Below are 18,586 nucleotides of genomic sequence, written 5' to 3'. Positions count from 1 at the left end.
TTAGTTACTTAGACAGTTGAAGTGTTTAGTTAATTTTGATAGCTGAAGTTCATTGCTTTTACCTCTTTGTTCTTTACCAAAGACCCACAGTGCTCTCCTTTTCCAGACTAAACAATAAGAACTTCCAATTGCTCTCTCTATTAATTCAGATCCACAGTTTTGAGAAAAGATACAGGCAAGAGAAAGAGACTAAAACAGAAGAAGACATAATTGGCTACTCCAGGAAAGATGCTCTTCACTCTTGTTTTCAAGAGAGGAATGTTGTTGATGTTTATCCACATTTATTGATTATATCAAGCATAGGACTCCATTTAGTTTTACCCACCACACTCATTTACAGCATTATTGCTTAATTGATCACTTGAGTGATCTCCAAGTACATGTAATACCACATAAAATATGAATGAGATCTTGCAGCTTTACTGAAAGTCAGAATATGATATATGACTGTTGGTTTGTTAATGCACTGCGGTACTTTCTGTACAGTTTATCATTACAATGTCAACTTTATTCATGTTACAAAATTATCATCTCACTTCCTTTCATGCAGATCATGAAGGAAAAGCAGGAATGGCTTCTCTTATTTTAAAGCACAATGCATCATTAGACTTGGAGCAAATGTATAAGCAAGTAGTGACCTATCTACCAAGTTATGCTTGTCCCCTTTTCTTAAGAGTCCAGGTAAGCTGCATTATTGCCCTGCGTATACAAACATCTACATAATTTAAGCACAGAGATAGCTAAGTGAATAACAAAAAGTGCTTATTAATGTATCACTAGATTCGTTTTAGACCAGGTCCTATTTGCTTTCTTTATTAATGGAGTCCTGGAAAAGGGATTACACAAAAAGTCAATGAATTTGCAGATAATGTTTAAATGAGAGAAACTGTACAAATGAGCAAGGACGGAAATCATACAAAAGGATTTGGGGAGATTAGAAGCATAATCATGGTGAAAGAAAAAGATCCAGGTTTAAAAACATGAACAATTGCATCTGGAGAAAGGAATCTAAAATCCATTTCACTCAGTGAAAATGAGAGAGAAGTAGGGCTAAAGCAGGAGATAGTGGGCTGTGCACAATAAAAGGAATGTTATTTTCTGTGTAACAATGACAAACATTAAAGCATTTCAAAAGATACTAGGTAAATTGAAAAGGTGAATGAAAAATGTGTGTTATTGTTGCCACCATGGTAATCACCAAAGTCATCCTTATTTGTGCACTACTTTGCTCTAGTAACTGTCCAGTTTGGGGAAAAATAGTCCCTCTCAGAGATTGTAAAAATGTAAATATAATGGAGTGGACTACATAGAGCTAGGAAGAAATGTGTGAGTATCAAAAGCACACAATATTGATAATCATGATAAATGAAGTCTGATGAGCACTTGCATTTCTGGTAAGTGTTTTGCAAACATCATGATAAAGACAAACAGAAAAATGTTTCTGAAGATGTTTATGGAGGACTCCCCTAAGTTAAAGGAGCAGATGAAAAAAATAGTTATTGTTTAAAGAGAGAAGTTAGGGAAGTTGGTATCTTAGACCACCCAGAGATTGAATATTGGTTCAGAATAAAGAGGGGAAACAAAATCTGTGAAAGACCTTGAAAATGAAATATGTGTGTATTTATCTATCAATCTATCTCATAAGCCCAGGAAGATATCTTGCAGCAGCATTCTGATGTGAGCAAGCAAGATTAGACTTGAGAATGTTGCAGTAGTCAGTTTATGAGAACCTAGTCTAGATTCACTCCTGTACAGCTGTACAAAAAAGCCTTTACACTGGACAGAAAGAATTTGAATCTTGGGTATTACATTGATATTAAATATCTGGAATTTGAATTTAAATTAAAATTTAAATCCTTCCAATTACAGATGCATTGTTGTTGGTACAGCTGTCATCAACCAAGGAAGAAGGTAGAGGGTGGAACTTCAAGGGAAAAAAATTAAAAACATATTAAGCTTGATCTGACATATATTTTAGATGTCAGACCATTTCCTAGACCAACCAGAGCAAGTAGATAGAATCTGTAGGTATGCCTGGAGTAGATAAAGGGGCTCTTTGACATTTTTTTTAACATAATACTTAATTTTTTTTAATTCAGAGATTGTTTGCATATATTAAAAAATATAAAAACAGAAGAGAAGATGATGGAGAGAGGTCATAAAGATGATGGAGTAGAGGTAGTTAGAATAGAGAAGACAGTCTTATTACAGATGCCTCACACCGCTTTTCCAAGGGATACCATAGCACTGGAGCAGTCTGAAAACAAGATGTAGGGTCAAGATCCATCTTACCTTGGACCTGAATATGATTGTAGCTGATTTAGTACGTGATTCTTTCAACCCCTTCTGTGAGGTGACAATAGTCAAAAATACAGTAAATTTCTTGAGTTTTATCATTAAGGAGTTCTTGGCAATAACAGGTCTTACTTTCAGAAGCCTCACGGTGTGTAATTTCCTTTCATGATGTGCCCAATGAAGAACATTGATTGTCTTTGGCATGCTGGGGCTCCATACATCACATGTGAGACTAAAGAGACACTGCACAGGGATGCACATAGAAATGGGCTCTAGCTTTTGTCAGCCGTGTGTCTGGTCTGGGTCTGCAGCAGCACAAGCTCCGGTTTTTCAGCACAATGAGAATAAACTGACTTACATCAAGTAAGACTTTGAAAAACAAATGTTAATGTGAGAAAAAGAAAAGTATTGTTTTTGAATAATGTATCTTTTTCTCTACTGCAGGAAAAAATGGAAATGACAGGAACATTCAAACAACAAAAATTTCGACTTGTGGATGAAGGTTTTAATCCATCTACAATTACTGATCCTCTTTATTTTTTAGACAATTCTAAGAAAGCATATGTCTTGTTAACCAAAGAATTACATGACATGATCTTATCTGGGAAAATTAAGCTTTAATTAATTGACCATATAATAGGCTATTCTGTACAAGCTATTGTATGAGAAAACAATGCAATTAATTACCATTTATACATAATTATCCAGAATAATGGTTTTTTATATTTGATATTTACATTCAGGTATGTCTTTACTTACTTGATCATTATTTTTTACTTATCACTTTTTACCTCTTGAGACAAACTTCTAAGTAAATAACCTGTAAAACATAACTGAAATCTATTTTATATTAACTTTGGAATATAAATGCTGTATCTGATACTTTTTTTAGTACTAAATGAACATAAATGATACATGGTAGAAAAAGAATCAGCATATAAAGATATTGTGTCACATGTTGTGTCTAAAGGAAGAATATATGCCACCAACATATTTTTTTCTGTAGTTTACATACTTCTGAATATGCATTTTAAGAAGTAAAAGCTTGACACTGGTTGGAGAAAAAAATATTCTCTGCAGGGGACTTTTTGGATGGAATATATAAGATAAAAGAAACTGAAGCAGAAGAAACTCCTCCAAACAAACCCAACTACTAACATCACTGCTGAAATTTTTTTCCTGTCATAGTCTGTGCTCTTTCATTTGTTAAACTGGCTGTTCAGAGTGTCAAATTCTGAAAACAAAGCAAACCTTATCGAAATGTGTAGCAGCAAATCAACAATAGCCAGACAAAATCTGCATGCTTAATGGGGAAAATCATTTATATAGCATAAAAAGAATTATTGCATCACTTGTATGTCATGCATATTGAGTACCAAATAGCTTCCATACTCCTAGTAATGACTGCTAGAGATTATTATTTTATGAATTTAGAATATAGCTGAATTTTTAAAACACTAGATTTTATGTTCTAATAATTGCTTTTTCTAAGTTTTAAAATAAAGTATAAAATTATTTAAACCAAATACCATTCTATCTCAGTTTAAGTCTGATTGCACAAAGTCTGTTTTCTAGCCTCTTTTGATACTTTATTTGCACAATGCCTTCTTCTAATGCAGCATGATACCCACTTTGATCAGCCAGGAGCAGAATCACAGAATACTGAAAGGGTGCCTCTCCAACAGTGGGCATTTTAAGTCTCTTTTCCATCATCACAGTGGTATGAAACTAGGTTCTCATGAAAGAGTAGGATATAACACACTTTAAAAATAATCTTCTTGTGTCTACCTTTTTCATCTAATAAGATATTAGAACCTGTGTCAATTTTTGAACCTTGATTATTACTTTTACTGATTTTCTTTAAAAACCCAAACCAAGGATGCAGTGAAAAATATATAAGGATCATAACTTACTTATATTTTTGAACACAATATTCCTTATAGGACTGTCAGTATAAATAAGGAAGTTTACAATTTTGCAATTTACAAACGAGTGAGAGCTAACAAATACTTACACCAACATCATGCCTTATGGTAGATGTTAATGTAAAGTACATATTGGGGAATGAAGAGAACTTCCATAAGGATGGAAGGGGGTCACTATGATCTAGCATTTCCTGAGCAGTCCCATTTTTTCTGTTTCTTTAAGCAGTGCCCAAATGACTGTCTGTAGCTGAAAGCTGGGGCAGGGGATGTTTGCCACTTACTGAGACAAATGGAAGTGGCGTTACCTAGTCAAGAACTGCAAATTTAAGAATGAGGTATTTATTATAAAGTTAAACCCAACTTTGCATGTTAGGCTGAAATTTTTAGCAAAGGATTGGTTGTTGAAATCAAAACTACTTTAACTCTTACACAGGCATATGCTGAATATACTTCAGGAGTCCTTTTATTACAACAGTAAAAATTACATCCTTTCTATGGAAAATAATTATTTTCTGATTTTTTTTTTAAATATGGCACCCTGACATCCACAGTATCATGTTTAATCTTGTAGTAGAATACTAAAGAATTTAGCGAGATCAATTGCTTAGCTTTGGTAACATAGCACTTCTAAAATTAATTTAGCTTTATAATACTTGTTCCTATATATGACTAGTGAAAAGGTTTAATCACTTAAATGCAACAAATGCAAGAAATTAGAGGAGAAAAAAGAATTTTAAAAAGAAGATAACTCTTTTCCATTAAAAAAAAAAAAAAGGGAGAAACAAAACCCAAAGGCTTGTTCATGAGTGTCAGCATTTGGTCACTTCTTTTGTAGTGTATCTAAGATGAAGCAGATTGTTTCTGTGAACAGTGGTTGGGTCAGAGAAAGCACCAGAGGAAGAACAATGTCTGTGTGCTACCTTTCATGCTCTGTCCACTACAGGATCGGCCACCTGGTGTTTCCAAACTCTTGGGTACATTTTCAGCAGCAGTGGGAGACTCTTCTAACACAACAACCTTGGGAGCTTAAAGAAGTGTTTGTTTCCCAGCTGTGAGCACTAGTGAAATACAGAGTTCCAGCTTCTCCTGTGTTTTCCATAGTAAGTAACTAAAAGCCTGGGCAATCTGCCTATTTTCAAAGGTGAGTAAAACAGTACTGTTCCATGCACTACCCCAAGAAATAAGATGTACATGACATCAAGAAATCAACATACAGGCTCTGTATTTCCTAAGGGGCAAACAGTCTATTACTCTCAGTCCAGTAGTTTTCCTTCTTTTAGCCAATAAGTTGGGTGCCAGCAGATGCACTGAAGCATGTTCCAGCAAAATGAATTTTCATTCCTCATGAATACCTGACTTCTTGAACGAGCACTGCAGTTAGGCTGAATAATGATGGTGCTCATGTCAGACACCACAAAGTGTCTTCCTTTCAGAATGAGAAAATACTGGGACTAACCTGTTAATTTCCTACCTTTACACAGATCAATATTTGGACTGGCTGAGGTATGAGAGTTTGAGGGTTGCTGCAAAATGATGTCTCAGTATTTGTCTGGGAAACTTAATTTCATGTAGTAGGTGGTAAATAAGCAGATGAGGGGTGGTTGGGGTGTGGATGGAGAGTTGCACTACTAACCTCATATATTAAAAATAGAAGGAAGAGAAAGATTAAAATAAATGAAGGTAATTATTTTTGAGATTTAATGTATATATTGTTTCCCTCTGCATTTAAGGAAGGTCAATGATGCAAGAAATATTTATTAATAATATAAGAAAAAAGAGGTTCAAGTTACCCTTTAGAAATGGTTAAATTTTGGAAGGGTAAACACATATTCACTCCCTTGTCTTCATGAATCTGGCACAGTTAGTAGAGTTACAGTGTATTAATTTAAATAAATCTCAGGATCCCCAGAAAACAGTAAAAAACCACAAGCAGATCATGGCCTGAATCTTAATCTCCTTACCCAAGTGAGATAAATAGAGCTTTTAAAGAGAATTCACATACCCATAAGAGCCACCATAAAGAATATATTTCAATTGGCATACACATTTCCTGCAGATGACATACAGAAAACTCCAACTATTTAATTTTTTTTTTAAGGAAAAAAAGAGGTAAAGGCAGGAGGAGCACTCTTTCCTGCATTTTTTAAATTTAAAAGTACTGGATGGCTATGGGAGAAAAGACAGAAAAGTCACTCTTCTTAAAAAAATTAAAGCTCATTTTCAGTAGCCTGTCCCTAGCTAACAATTCAAGTAGTAATTTGATGTGCATTATCACAGCAGAAATAATGACACATACCAGTATGCAAGAAACTTATTTAGTCAAGACTAATTTCAAGCAAATAATGTCTTTCAATTTAATATCTGCTATCACAACAATTAGATGGAAAGATTCAGCAGACAGCCAAAGAAAACTTGCATGTGAATAGCAGCAATTTTAGATATAATTTTAGTGTGATGTGTATTATTAGCAGTACTGTTAATAACTGACAGCATAATGTGGCAATTAATTTGGCCGTAAAGGTAACATCAGAAAATCATCTGATTGTGTCCTGATACTCAGGAATTAATACTTTACACATTATACCCTTAGAAAAATAGATTATATTATTTGTGCCGTGATAATTTTAAACAAACTGGGTCATTAGCAGAGTGAAATGCAATTCCTATGCCACTAACAAATCCACAAGTCTGAGACTCTATTACCAAAGTAGACTTCATTGAGTTTCTCCAAAGGCTGCAATAAGCACAGCCCAAATCAAAAGGTGAGGAATTGCTTTTCCAATACAACAAAGCATTCCTTATTTCTGCCTTGCAGTAGGTGGTACACTGACCTATTCCCATTTGGAGCTGTTCTGGCACCATGAGGTTTGCATACTTCCTGTTATTCCATAGTCCTGCATGACAAGTGGGAGGTTTTGCATTACATCAGCTGGATCACACACACATATTTATAAATAAAAAGGCCACTTAGACTGGCAGAAAACCACTTGTTATTGTGTCTCCTTTACTTCGTGTAACTGATTCTGCTATGCTGACAAAAATAATGTTTCTTACAAGTATGTATGGACAGTGTTACCCATATAGGACAGTCCAAGTCTGGTAAGATGATTTTTGTGGTGGTTCTGTGTTTAAAATTCAGCTAAGTATCTCTGTTCATTTAAAAACCAACAAATCAAGCAGCCAACCAACCAAATAAAACCCCAATCCCCAAAATCCACATTATAGCAAATATAGTAGAGTATTCAATTATTTGAAATACATCTTGCAAGAAGGGAGTCAATCCCGTGATGGGAATTCTAATATGAAAAGAGTCCTGCTCATTCAGTGCAAACGGCTAAGAGCAGATAAACAGAACTGTCAGTCTCTTATGGTGCTTATGCTATGGAAGGGCATATATTTGGTTTTAAAATACTTCGTAAACTTGTGGATTTGATCCAAACCCACACAACTTATTTCATTATATAGTTATTTGCCTGACAGAATTCGCTATTAATCTGTTTTTGCCAGGCTTTCATGCATCATTGTTAACTATATGTGGCCAAAATATGTAGTAACAGGTGCTCCTATGGGATGGTAGATGACAGAAAAACTAACTGATGGCTTTCAGAGTAATGACAACAAAAGTGTTAGCTCTGATTCAAGAAAAAACGTTACATTTTTCTATTTATTCTGCCTTTTTTGATTATTTTCTCTTTGCTAATAACAAAACACACTTGCATTCCTAATTTTTTAAAATTGGTAATAGTAAGTGAGGAAATCAGTGATGCTGAAACTAGTCATGTCACATTAAAATTCTGCTGAATCAACAACACATACGTACTTTAGTAATCTCAGCACAGTTTTACACTGTGTATGTGAAATTTTACTCGGGGATTTAAAACAACATTGCACTTGTTATATTCTTGGTGTCTTTGAAAGCGTAGAAATTAAATGTGGAGGCTTTACCAGGCAGCAAGCTTTGAAAATCTGGGAAATTACTTAAACCACTCTCCAAACACGGGATATAATCAAAGTAATTTTAAAATCTAGCTAACTATGAGATCATTAAACACTTGTCTAGCTATCCAATAATTTCCAAACTTCTTTTTCCAAAGTAATTTCTAGTAGGCAGCTTACAGTACTTTTCTAAATAGATGTGTCTTCACTAAATGCTAATAATTTTCTCCACTGGGTGGGCTTCACTTTTATAGTAATACACTTGATCAATAGTACTTTAGTACTTTTTTTTTTTTTTTCCCTTTTTACCAGACATGCTTTTTCCACAGCTTTTGTGGTTTAGGCAGAAACACCTGCGCTATACCAGTCCTAGGTCATAAGAATCTGTGAAGACAGATTAATTTGTGCCAGACTGTACCAGACTGTACTCCCCATGTATACGGATTCAACTTTTTGGTATGGAAAAGCACAAAGATGGATCTCTGGGGAGATATGCCTAAGCATTAGCTCACTCTGATAGCTTCTTGTCCTGAAGATATGTGGGAACAGAATGCTACCTCAGATCTTGCTCTAGTTACATTTCAATGATAAGACTTCTCAAGAACTTAAGAAAATTCATAGAAAAATGGACATGAACATCAAAATTGTCTTCTGATATTTAACTTTTGTTATCCAGGAAAACTACCAGCTATTAGCTTTAGTGGGTGCATAAAGAGCTAATGGTGTCATTCACCTATCAAAATGAAAGGCATTTATTTATTTGTCAGCTTTTAAAACCAGCATGTAGTTTGCCTTTCACTTCACTAACGTTACTATGAAATTCAATACTTCTAGAGTACAATTCTATTCTGGAATTAAATGAATAGCATGTGTGTGGTTGAAAAAGACATCTCTTAAATATCTCAATCAGCTGCATTTCATGGTGCAAACTTTGGAAAATTTTTCCTGAGTTTTTAAAAATAAAGGTTTTAAAGAAATTCTAAATTGGCAGTAAACACTGTATATCCCAAATGAGACATTGCAATTTAGGGATTTGGAGTTGATTAATCCAATCAGATAAAGTGAGATACAGGGAGAAAAGATCAGGTTTCAAACACCTTACAATCTTCTGGTAGAGACATGTCATTTTCCTTGGCTATGTAAATTTTCGTAACAAAGTGGGATTAAATCCTGAGAATTTTTTTTTTAAAAGCAAGAAACAAAACACTAGCTATGAAATTGTGGAGTCCAGATTTGTGAGTAGATCCTTATTTCTGTAATAATCTAAATGAAAATCTTGCATACAAAGAGACTCAGAGAGTATCATTTTGGAAAAGTCTGGAATAAAATTCCAAAGGTATGGGACATTTTGAAGTCCTAATACTAAGAGCTCTTCCGCTAGATAGATAGATAGATAGATAGATAGATAGATAGATAGATAGATAGATAGATAGATAGATAGATAGATCGATCTATATTAGATTGGAGAAGAACAGCCTCTGGGAAGATGTTATAGAAGCCTTCCAGTAGCTGAACGAGGCTACAGGAAATTGTGGAGAGGGACTTTGTACAAGGGCATGGACTGATAGGACAGGGGAGAATGGCTTTAAGCTGCAGAAGCATAGATTTAAATTGGCTATTAGGAAGAAATTTTTTACTGTGAGGGTGGTGAGACACTGGAACATGCTGCCCAGAGAAACTGTGGCTACCCCATGCCTGGAAGTGTTTATGCCCAGATTGGATGAAGCTCTGAGCAGCCTGGTCTAGTGAAAGATGTCCCTGCCCAGGGCAGGGGCTTGAACTAGATGGTGTTTAAGGTTCCTTCCAATGGAAACCATTCAATGATTCTGTGATACTAAACAAGAGAGATCTAAGTTCCTGCTTTATTTGCAGCTATCATGCTTCAGGGGCAGAGTTGCTCATTTCACAGCTGAGCAGCTGCAGGAAATGTAGTTGTTGCAGGCATTGTTTCAGTGCCTAGCTCAAGAGCTCAAATGCTGAGTGAAATTCACAGGACACCATGACAGAGCCTTAAAAAATGTGAGGGAAGAGTTACGCACCTGCAAATAAGATCCACAGAAGTCAGTTCAAAGAAATGCCTAAAGTGATTAGTAGAGAACAGTGAGAAGAAGATTATGTCTTAAATCCATCTCCTGTCAGCACATAGGTATCTAATTCTCATTTGCTGGGAGCACAGAGATAATTGAGCTCTCACCTAGAATTACACAAAACCAATTTGTTTTGCAAATACAAAAAAATTCTACAGATCATGATGAAAAATGCAGCTATATACATTCAGCTCAGATTCTATCCAAGTATTTAATTAGAATAATACATTAAAGAGAGAAAATTATTTATTGGTAACGTGAAAACGCTGCAATCAGTATATCTCTGCAGTAACAAAGCCATATTCTGTCACAGGATAAGGAGAACCTCTTTTGGAGTATAAAAAAATATAACTCCATTTTCATTTTGCTAGTCACAAAAATCCAATTTTTGTGAAGAGAAACTTACATCTACTCAAATGCCTGTAATCTGCCATTAACAAAGTCGTTTTGTTCGGAAATTCACAGATCAAAGCAATAAGAAGTATGTTTCATCATTGTCTCAGTCTGGTTTTGGTGAATCTCTGCTACAACAAATACCATTTTCCAGGTATATTTGGAACTAGCTTGAGGTAGTAAGTTTTCTCCAGAGGTACAGACTATTTTAAAGACTCTCCTCTTTTGCTATATTAAAACTACATTTCTTTAGAGAAATGACATATACAGAAAGCAAATTTTTGCGAAATATTTTGGAGATAATTCACTTTGTTTATCTAGTTAATAATATTAAACACTACCTAACTAAAATTTTGATCCTATAGTCTGTATTTTCTTGAACCTCTCTCTGTGATGTTCAGTACAAGTTCCTCCTAGACAATTTTTGACCTAGTTAAGATAATCTCTGCCTTGCTTTGGTACATAAAAAATAGTGTCAGAAAAACACATCCTAAAAAATAGTTTCCAGGACTGATTGAGGACAGGGAATTACCAATTGCTTTTTATTTACACAGCCAGTGGATGACAATTACCCTCATGGTAGCTGCACTGTACATGTTTTGTTGGCAATTTCCACAGTCACGGTCAGAACCTGTATATTCAGGCATATTCACAATTTAAGTGGAAATCATTCTTTCTGCAACCCATAAATCACAGTATCTTGCTTCCTATCACCACCATTCGGTCTCTGTTTAAAAAATAAATATTTTAAGTATAGGAGCCAGCAGTACATTAAAACTGCACAGTGAAATCCAATACACTAGATAGCATTGTTGCATTTAATAAAAGGCCTGATGCATTCAAAAATATATTAAAACAAAAATGTATGACTCATTTTGATGATAATCTATTGTAAAAACAGTTCTACATATATGTTTCTTAACCTGCAAGAGAATTAGGTATTTGCTGTGACATGAGGATTGGAGTCACTAAGAAGCACTTATTTGAAAACATACTGTCATTTCTGAAACTGCAGGTTTTAGAAACCTTACTACAAGTTTTTCAGACAAAACTTGTTTGAAAAGGATAGAATTTGGGTTATAACTGGTGATTCACATATCTGGCAGGTGGTGGTCATTGCAGAGGCTGTCACTGCAAATTCTCACATTACACCAAGCAACACAGACAGCTCAAAGCCATAGCATTGCATTTGGCACTGGAGTTCTGCTTTCTTTTCTTTTTCTGAACAAAATAATAAAAAGAAATCACAACAACAACAATAAAACAAAGTGGCATCTGAGTATTTAACAGGATTACAGGTCTAGAAGAGTTATGTTGAACTAGAGACAAAGAACACAACCCAAAGAAGGAATTGCATAGAAAAGTCTTTCAAGAGTGGCTTGTGACTAAAGCTTATTTAATCTAAACATGTACAAGTCATCAAAGACATAAAAATAAACTATGGATCAAGCAACAGGCACAATACAGGCAACACTCAAAACACTCTTCACTATGGACACTGGTGTCCCATGTGACCAAACATTATTGATTCAAAGTTAAAATTAAGCAGAAACTAAATAACCTCCAAAACCTAATGTATATAAAGAGTGGAAGAGTGACTGCAAGAGATGCAAATCAAATTATATCATAAAAGAAGTTGTCCTAGGGTGATGGTATGGTGCTTGTATCCCAAATCGTGTGTTCTGTTTATGCCTGGTATTATGTTCTGTGCCTTCAGGACTGACTCTGAAAGTGAAGGATTGTTTTGTTTTGTTTTGTTGCTCACCTCCCGCCATGGTCTGTGTCTAGGAGAGGCTTGGCTGGTTTGGCTTGCTTGCTTGCTGGCTTGCTTGCTTTTGCTTTTGCTTTTGCTTATTAGTTAGTTTAGCTAGGCAGTCCAAATTTTACCCTGGACTGTTTCTTTTTCCCTTCCCTTTTGCTTTCCTGAATATCATCTGAACCTGCTCTGGACCTGGACCTGGGAAACATCAAGAAACACCGAGAGTCTGCATTTTGTGACCTGCAGCAGCCATCCCCAGCGCCGGAGACTGATAGCTGGGCGACCACTCCCAGGAGAGACTTTCTGAATTTGTCATCTCTTCAGAACGGTGAAAGGGTTTTGTCATCTGGTATTGTTTTTTTGTATTGGGGAGTGTTTTTGCTTGTTAAATAAACAGTTTTTTTTCCCATTTCTCTCTGAGGAAATCCTTCCCGAACCAGGTGGGGGAGGGGCCGTGGGGGGTTTGCTTTCTGGCGGCTCCTTCCGGAGGTCTTCTCCCAAATTTTGCCCTAAACTAGGACAGAAGTGCTGTAAGTTTTCAGGCTTATCAACCTAAGATCTCTGCCACTGTCATTAGCCAGCTTGACAAAAGGAGATGAGAAAAGCCCTCTTCTATTTGGTCTCTGCCTGCCTGACAAAGCATTTTTTTACATTTACATCAACAATGTTGGAAATCTTTTTGTAATAAATCTCAAAAGTAAATTTAAATTAAGTAAATTTAAATCTCAAAAGTAAATTTAATAAATCTCAAAAGTAAATTTACTCTTAAAAGTAAATTTAATTTTTTGACCAACATCTGGTGTAATTCCAAGTTATTCTGTGCCCTGAAAATATATAGTTGGAATACTTAATCATGAAGAAATAATTGCCAAATTTGGACAACTTTGTCTGCTGTGCTTTGTGATTTAATGGGAAAACATACTCATTAAGACTGTGCTTTAATAGAATTATCATATTTAATGCAAGTAATGAAGATATGTAATTATTTATATTCATAGAAATATGGGGCTACCATATCTGAAAATAGGTCTAAGAAATTTTATTGTAACATATCACTGTGAAAACAGTTATATGACTAGCCAAAGAGTAAGCTCTTTATATGTGGCTGCCTCATAATAGTGTAATTGTTCCCAGCTGACATACTTACTCCCGCAGCCCCCTGGAGTCACAAGGCTAGCCCAGATCTGAGAGAGCTTTGGGGGAAATATTTCAGGGTTAAGGCAAAAGATTCCAAAAGAGGCTCTAATCCCTGATGTGGTCCAAGACATTTATTCCATGAGAGGAAGAGGGGAAGAGAGCGAACAATGGAAGAGCAGGGCCTCTTCTAACCTCCTGCTCAGGAAGGGACAATTGGCTCACAGCCAATTGGGTCCAGAAAGGAAGGAAGGGTCAAACTAACATGGTTACAGCTACAGGTGTCTTTGTGCGGAGTGGGGGGGAACCATTCCCCAGAGCAATGCAGCACCCAGCTTCAATCCTTTAAATTCCTACAGGAAAAAACAGCTGAGTTTTGTAATTTAGCTTATATTGTGACATCATCATTTTTATAAAATTTGCTTTAGCAAAAGAAAGAAAAAAAACTCAGCAGAGTGCTTTGACAGCGTTATCTTTTTTTCCATGAGAATTTGAATTTTCACATCTTTTGTACTGGTAACATAGAAGTAGGGTCTTGTCTATTGGGTCTGTTTTGGCTCTACCTCACGGCACTGTATTACAGTTGGACCCAGTGATCATACAGGTCTATTCAGACCTAAACAATTCTATGACTCTTTGATTCTGTGGTTACCATTTTCACATTCTGCTATCCTGTTCTGAGTGCTGTTATATAGGAAGGGAATTTAAGATATCAAAATACAGCCTACAGGACATGATGTGGCTAACACTAAATTTCTAGCAAAAGCAACATTTTTCTTAATTGTGTACCAGAAGTGATGACATACTACTTGCAATGTGAAATGCCAGAGAGATGTGTTACAAATGCTGTTATGTGGCTTTTGTTCACTGTGGCCTCAGGCGGCTGGGAAGCCCGGCTAGCACTGCCCTTTGTGAGACCACAGCTGCTGCATGCACGGACGCTCCGGGGCTAAGGCGTTCGCCTTCCTGCTAGTGCCGAGCGCTCTGGCGTGGGTATACAGCTTTCGTAGCCTTACACTGAGAGGAAGCAAAGGGACGAGAGAAGGCACACTTTGCTCTGTGGGCCTGAGAACTTTTTATTTCCCGCGTGGTCGCAGTGATGGCTGGAGCGACCCTCCCCAGGTTGGCACGAGGCAAAATGGCGAATGGACAATGAAAGCATTGGGTTAAATAGGGGGCGGGTGGACAGGGGCGGAAATCCCTCTCGCTCAATAGGGACAGACAACAGGGGGAGTGACGTGGATCACAGCAACCTATGGGAACATAACAGGGGTGGGTACAGCATTCTGGGACAAATAGGATTGCAAAGGTGGGGTGATTGAAACAGAACTTTCAAGAAGAACCAGGGAGTGGCTACAAGATTGACATGTAAAAGTTCCTGTGGTAAGTAACTTGGAGCAAACCATTTTGAGGGGAAATAGGGGTACAGAGAAATGAACTAACTAACATTTATTAAAATCTCTAGCTGAACCACCCCAGCATACAACACTGTTACACACTTGTGTTATTCAAACTATTGAATTATTGAGTTTCAAGTACCATGTCTGTTTAAAACCAATGTAATGGGGATCATTGGGTACTTTTCCTGCATAGTGCATCATACTCTTCTCTTTCTGTGAAGCAAAAAATGTTTGCTGGATTTATAGGTCAGCTAAGCCTCATATTTGTAATGGTGTGATGTCAGCGCAGCGGGCCAGGATTGGGCAACAAGTTACATAGACTCCATGCATTTACAGAAGGCTGATCATGTTCTTTATTAAGAAACCCATTGCTTTTTTCTACCCTAGTTCACTACAGGTAGACCTAATTGGTCCTTCAATCCAAACACCATCACCATTGGCTAATTAAGAAACCACCCTTTGGTAAACAAATCTCCATAACACATTCCACATGTTCACAATACCAGGTGCAGCAAGTTAAGATAAGAAATGTTTCTCAGTCTTTTCTCTGATCTTCTCACAGACTTTTCCCAGAACAATGCCTGGGAAAGTTGTCTGTTTCTCTCTGTGGCCAGATAGCTGCTGCCACAGTGTGATACCTCTGCAACTGCCATAGGAGCTGTAAGATTAAGAGACACACTAAAGATAATTTAATCCAACATTCAGTTGGTGATGCTTGTAAAGTGTCCCTTCTCAAGTCTGGATCTCAGGGTGATCCCTTGACAACTGAAGATGACCAAAGCTGGCATGGAAAAATACATAGTCTGAGATATGCTTGCACCAGAAGTGATTTCTTCTATGGGACAATACTCTCCAAGCACAGACAGCTACAAAGAAAGAAGAATGAAAGAAAGAAAGAAAGAAGGAAAGAAAGAAGATTAAACTACCTGTGAAAAGACTGACTGTGAAGGTGCAGTGTAAGAGACACAATTTGAAACGTGAAAGATCCAATGCTGCACAATATGATACCAGCAGAAATAAGACACAGGCCAAGATTAGCTGTCACTTGGTAAAGACAGATTGGTTGTGTGGTAAATAAAGCAGCTATGGTGTTGTCTTTATGTGTGTGCAGGGGGCCTGGTAGCTGTGCTCCTCTGCCTGTAAGACCTCCCATGCAGGGAGGACCAGCCCCTGCTCTGGGTCCTTGACCTGAGAGGCAACAGAGAGAGCAATGGTCAGCTGCAGTAGAAAAGCCCCTCATCATCCAGATTTTGGATGAATGTGGATAATGCCTTCACAATTCCTTGTCATTGCACACATTAAATCCTGTTAGCAAAACTCTTTCTGTTATTTAAGTGAGCTTGAATCTGGTGAACGTACTAAAATATGTTATGTTGTTCTGCATAGTTGACTGATTTTTATTCAAATGTATTCATTATAGACAGCAGTTTAGCAAGGTAAGAACCTGCTATGGCTTATTTTGTTAATACAGATGTATCTGTCTTTCTGTAATGGAAAAAGGAAATCTATTTAAAAGGCACCATTAATGCACAAAATCACTACCCATGCTATGTTTTAGAAGTATATTTAATTTAAGAACTGCACTCAATTAAAATAAAGTACAAATTAAGAAATAGGAACCAGTTTAAGTCACAAAAAAATAAACATAATTCAATGGGTGTTCAATTTGTCACCTTTTCTTTTGGAAAACTGGAACCAATTCAAGTCAGCTAATGACTAGGCCATAAAATTGTTCACCCTGTATTCCTCTACTGTAACAGCATTAATGACTGTCTGTATCAATAAATCAAAACAGCATAACAGCAAGCATGGACAAATAATTAAAATAAGCCCTGAACCCAGACTACTGGATATTTTTTTATAGCTGGCAGGTGGAATAGAGTTGTATATAATTCAGCAAACACTCCCAAGTATTCACCTCATTTTTAGAAGTGAAAATTTCTTTTTTCCCCCAGCTACATATTGTTCTATGCAGGACACAATCCAGTGTTTAAAATGAACCCAGACAGACAGGCTCTCCACTCTTCTGAAAGTATATCTTAACCACACAGATGTGTTCACTAGAGTGAATACATAAGTTTGACACTATCTACTGTGGAAAGGAGGTGGAAAATATGTATGAAACTACTGAATTCATTGGAAATTAGAGACAGCAAAAAAAAAAAAAAAAAAAAAAAAGAGTATTTTAGCCTTCTGATTGAATCCTTTTTAAACCTTAATATGTGTAATTTCTGCCTCAACACAGTATAACTTCAATGTTTTTCCTGTAATGTGCAGGTGCCATTGCACATTTGTTTCTTGGGTAGTGGAAATAATCACTTCATGCTGCTTCAGTGCCTAGTGAGTACATGAGTGAGTAAATTAATAACTGCAAAAGATTACTTATCCTTGCAATTTTTAAATCAAATCATATCAACAGTGTATTTTCCAGTGGAAAAAACCCCAACAAACCAACAAACTAGTGAAAACATAATACTGTTATTTAACATGACAGTTCCAAATTTCTGATATCAGTAAAGCCTGAGAACAATTTGCATAAAATCATAGAATGTCCTGTGTTGGAAGGGACCTTAAAGATCACCTAGCTCCAATCCCCCTGCTTTGAACAGGGGGACACCTTTCACCAGACCAGGTTGCTCAGAGCTCCATCCAGCCTGGCCTTGAACGCTTCCAGGGACTGGGCATCCACAGTATCTCTGGGCAACCTGTTCCAGTGCCTCACCACCCTCACAGTAAAGAATTGCTTCCTCATACCTAATCTAAACCTACTGTCTTTCAGTTTGAAGTCACTCCCCTTTGCCCTGTTACAACACGCCCTTGTAAAAAAGTCCCTCTCCACCTTTCTTACAGGCTTCCTTCAGGTACTGGAGGGCTGCAATTAGATCACCCTGAAGTCTTCTCTACTCCAGGCTGAACAATCCCAAATCTCTTCACCTTTCCTCATATGAGAGGTGCTCCATCCTCCTAATCAACTCTGTGCCACACAAACATGAATTAACCTTAATGGTGCTGCCACTACACTGGCACAGTGCATGAAAATATCCACTTGTTTTTAACAGAGAATATTTTCTTTCTATGCAGGTATTACACTACTCAGATCTTTCCCTCAAGCCCACTTTAATATAACAGAAACTTTGGTAATTATGGCAAAAATATGGGCAATAATTTCAGCTGTCAGTCATGCCTGGAGAAAAAATAGAATATGGTAGAGAGCATGAAACTGCAAAGGAAAAAATATGCGTTCTATCCTACTCACTTCCCCTCATCCATGGATGGAGCTGGAAGCTCGAAGCCGCGGCTCGGGCACCCCTCGCTCCTCAGAAACGGACAATTCCGAATGAAGCCTCGTAGAGAACTCAGCTATCAGTCCCCGATACAGATCTGGGCTGGATCACCCTCCAAAGCAATCGGCCATGTTTCAGGCTCTACCAACAGGTTACCTTCTCAGGTTCCACGGGACGCGGCCGCGCCCGTCCCCGCCGAGGCTGGGCCCGGTGTCCGCCCGCGCTCCGAGCCCGCCTTGCACTGCGCACCCCGCGGTGTGCTCTACCCCGCGGTCCGACCCTGCGAGGGCACCGCCGGGGCCGCTACAGCGGCGGTGTCCCTTTGCCCCTCTCCAGGAGACACGGCCCCTCTCCGCCCGGACGAGGGCGAGCG

General features: G+C 37.4%; 1 protein-coding gene and 1 long non-coding RNA gene across 2 annotated transcripts in view; one reads left to right on the top strand and one right to left on the bottom strand.

Moving 5' to 3' along the window:
* SLC27A6 (solute carrier family 27 member 6) overlaps positions 1 to 3,821 on the top strand; it is a 37,503-nt gene extending 33,682 nt beyond the window's left edge. The window contains exons 9-10 of the mRNA XM_053968780.1: positions 551 to 681; positions 2,740 to 3,821. Coding sequence (XP_053824755.1) covers positions 551 to 681; positions 2,740 to 2,916 — 308 coding nt within the window. The 3' untranslated portion in view covers positions 2,917 to 3,821. The remainder of the gene's footprint in view (positions 1 to 550; positions 682 to 2,739) is intronic.
* Positions 1 to 18,435, bottom strand: part of LOC128802432 (uncharacterized) — a 35,881-nt gene extending 17,446 nt beyond the window's left edge. The window contains exon 1 of the long non-coding RNA XR_008435421.1: positions 18,370 to 18,435. This is a non-coding gene — a long non-coding RNA (uncharacterized LOC128802432). The remainder of the gene's footprint in view (positions 1 to 18,369) is intronic.
* Positions 18,436 to 18,586: the final 151 nt, after the last annotated feature.

This window comes from Vidua chalybeata, chromosome Z (genome assembly GCF_026979565.1).
Source record: "Vidua chalybeata isolate OUT-0048 chromosome Z, bVidCha1 merged haplotype, whole genome shotgun sequence".
Lineage (NCBI taxonomy): Eukaryota > Metazoa > Chordata > Aves > Passeriformes > Viduidae > Vidua > Vidua chalybeata.
The sequence above is the reverse complement of the archived record's forward strand: the minus strand, read 5'-3'. Positions and strand labels throughout refer to the sequence as shown.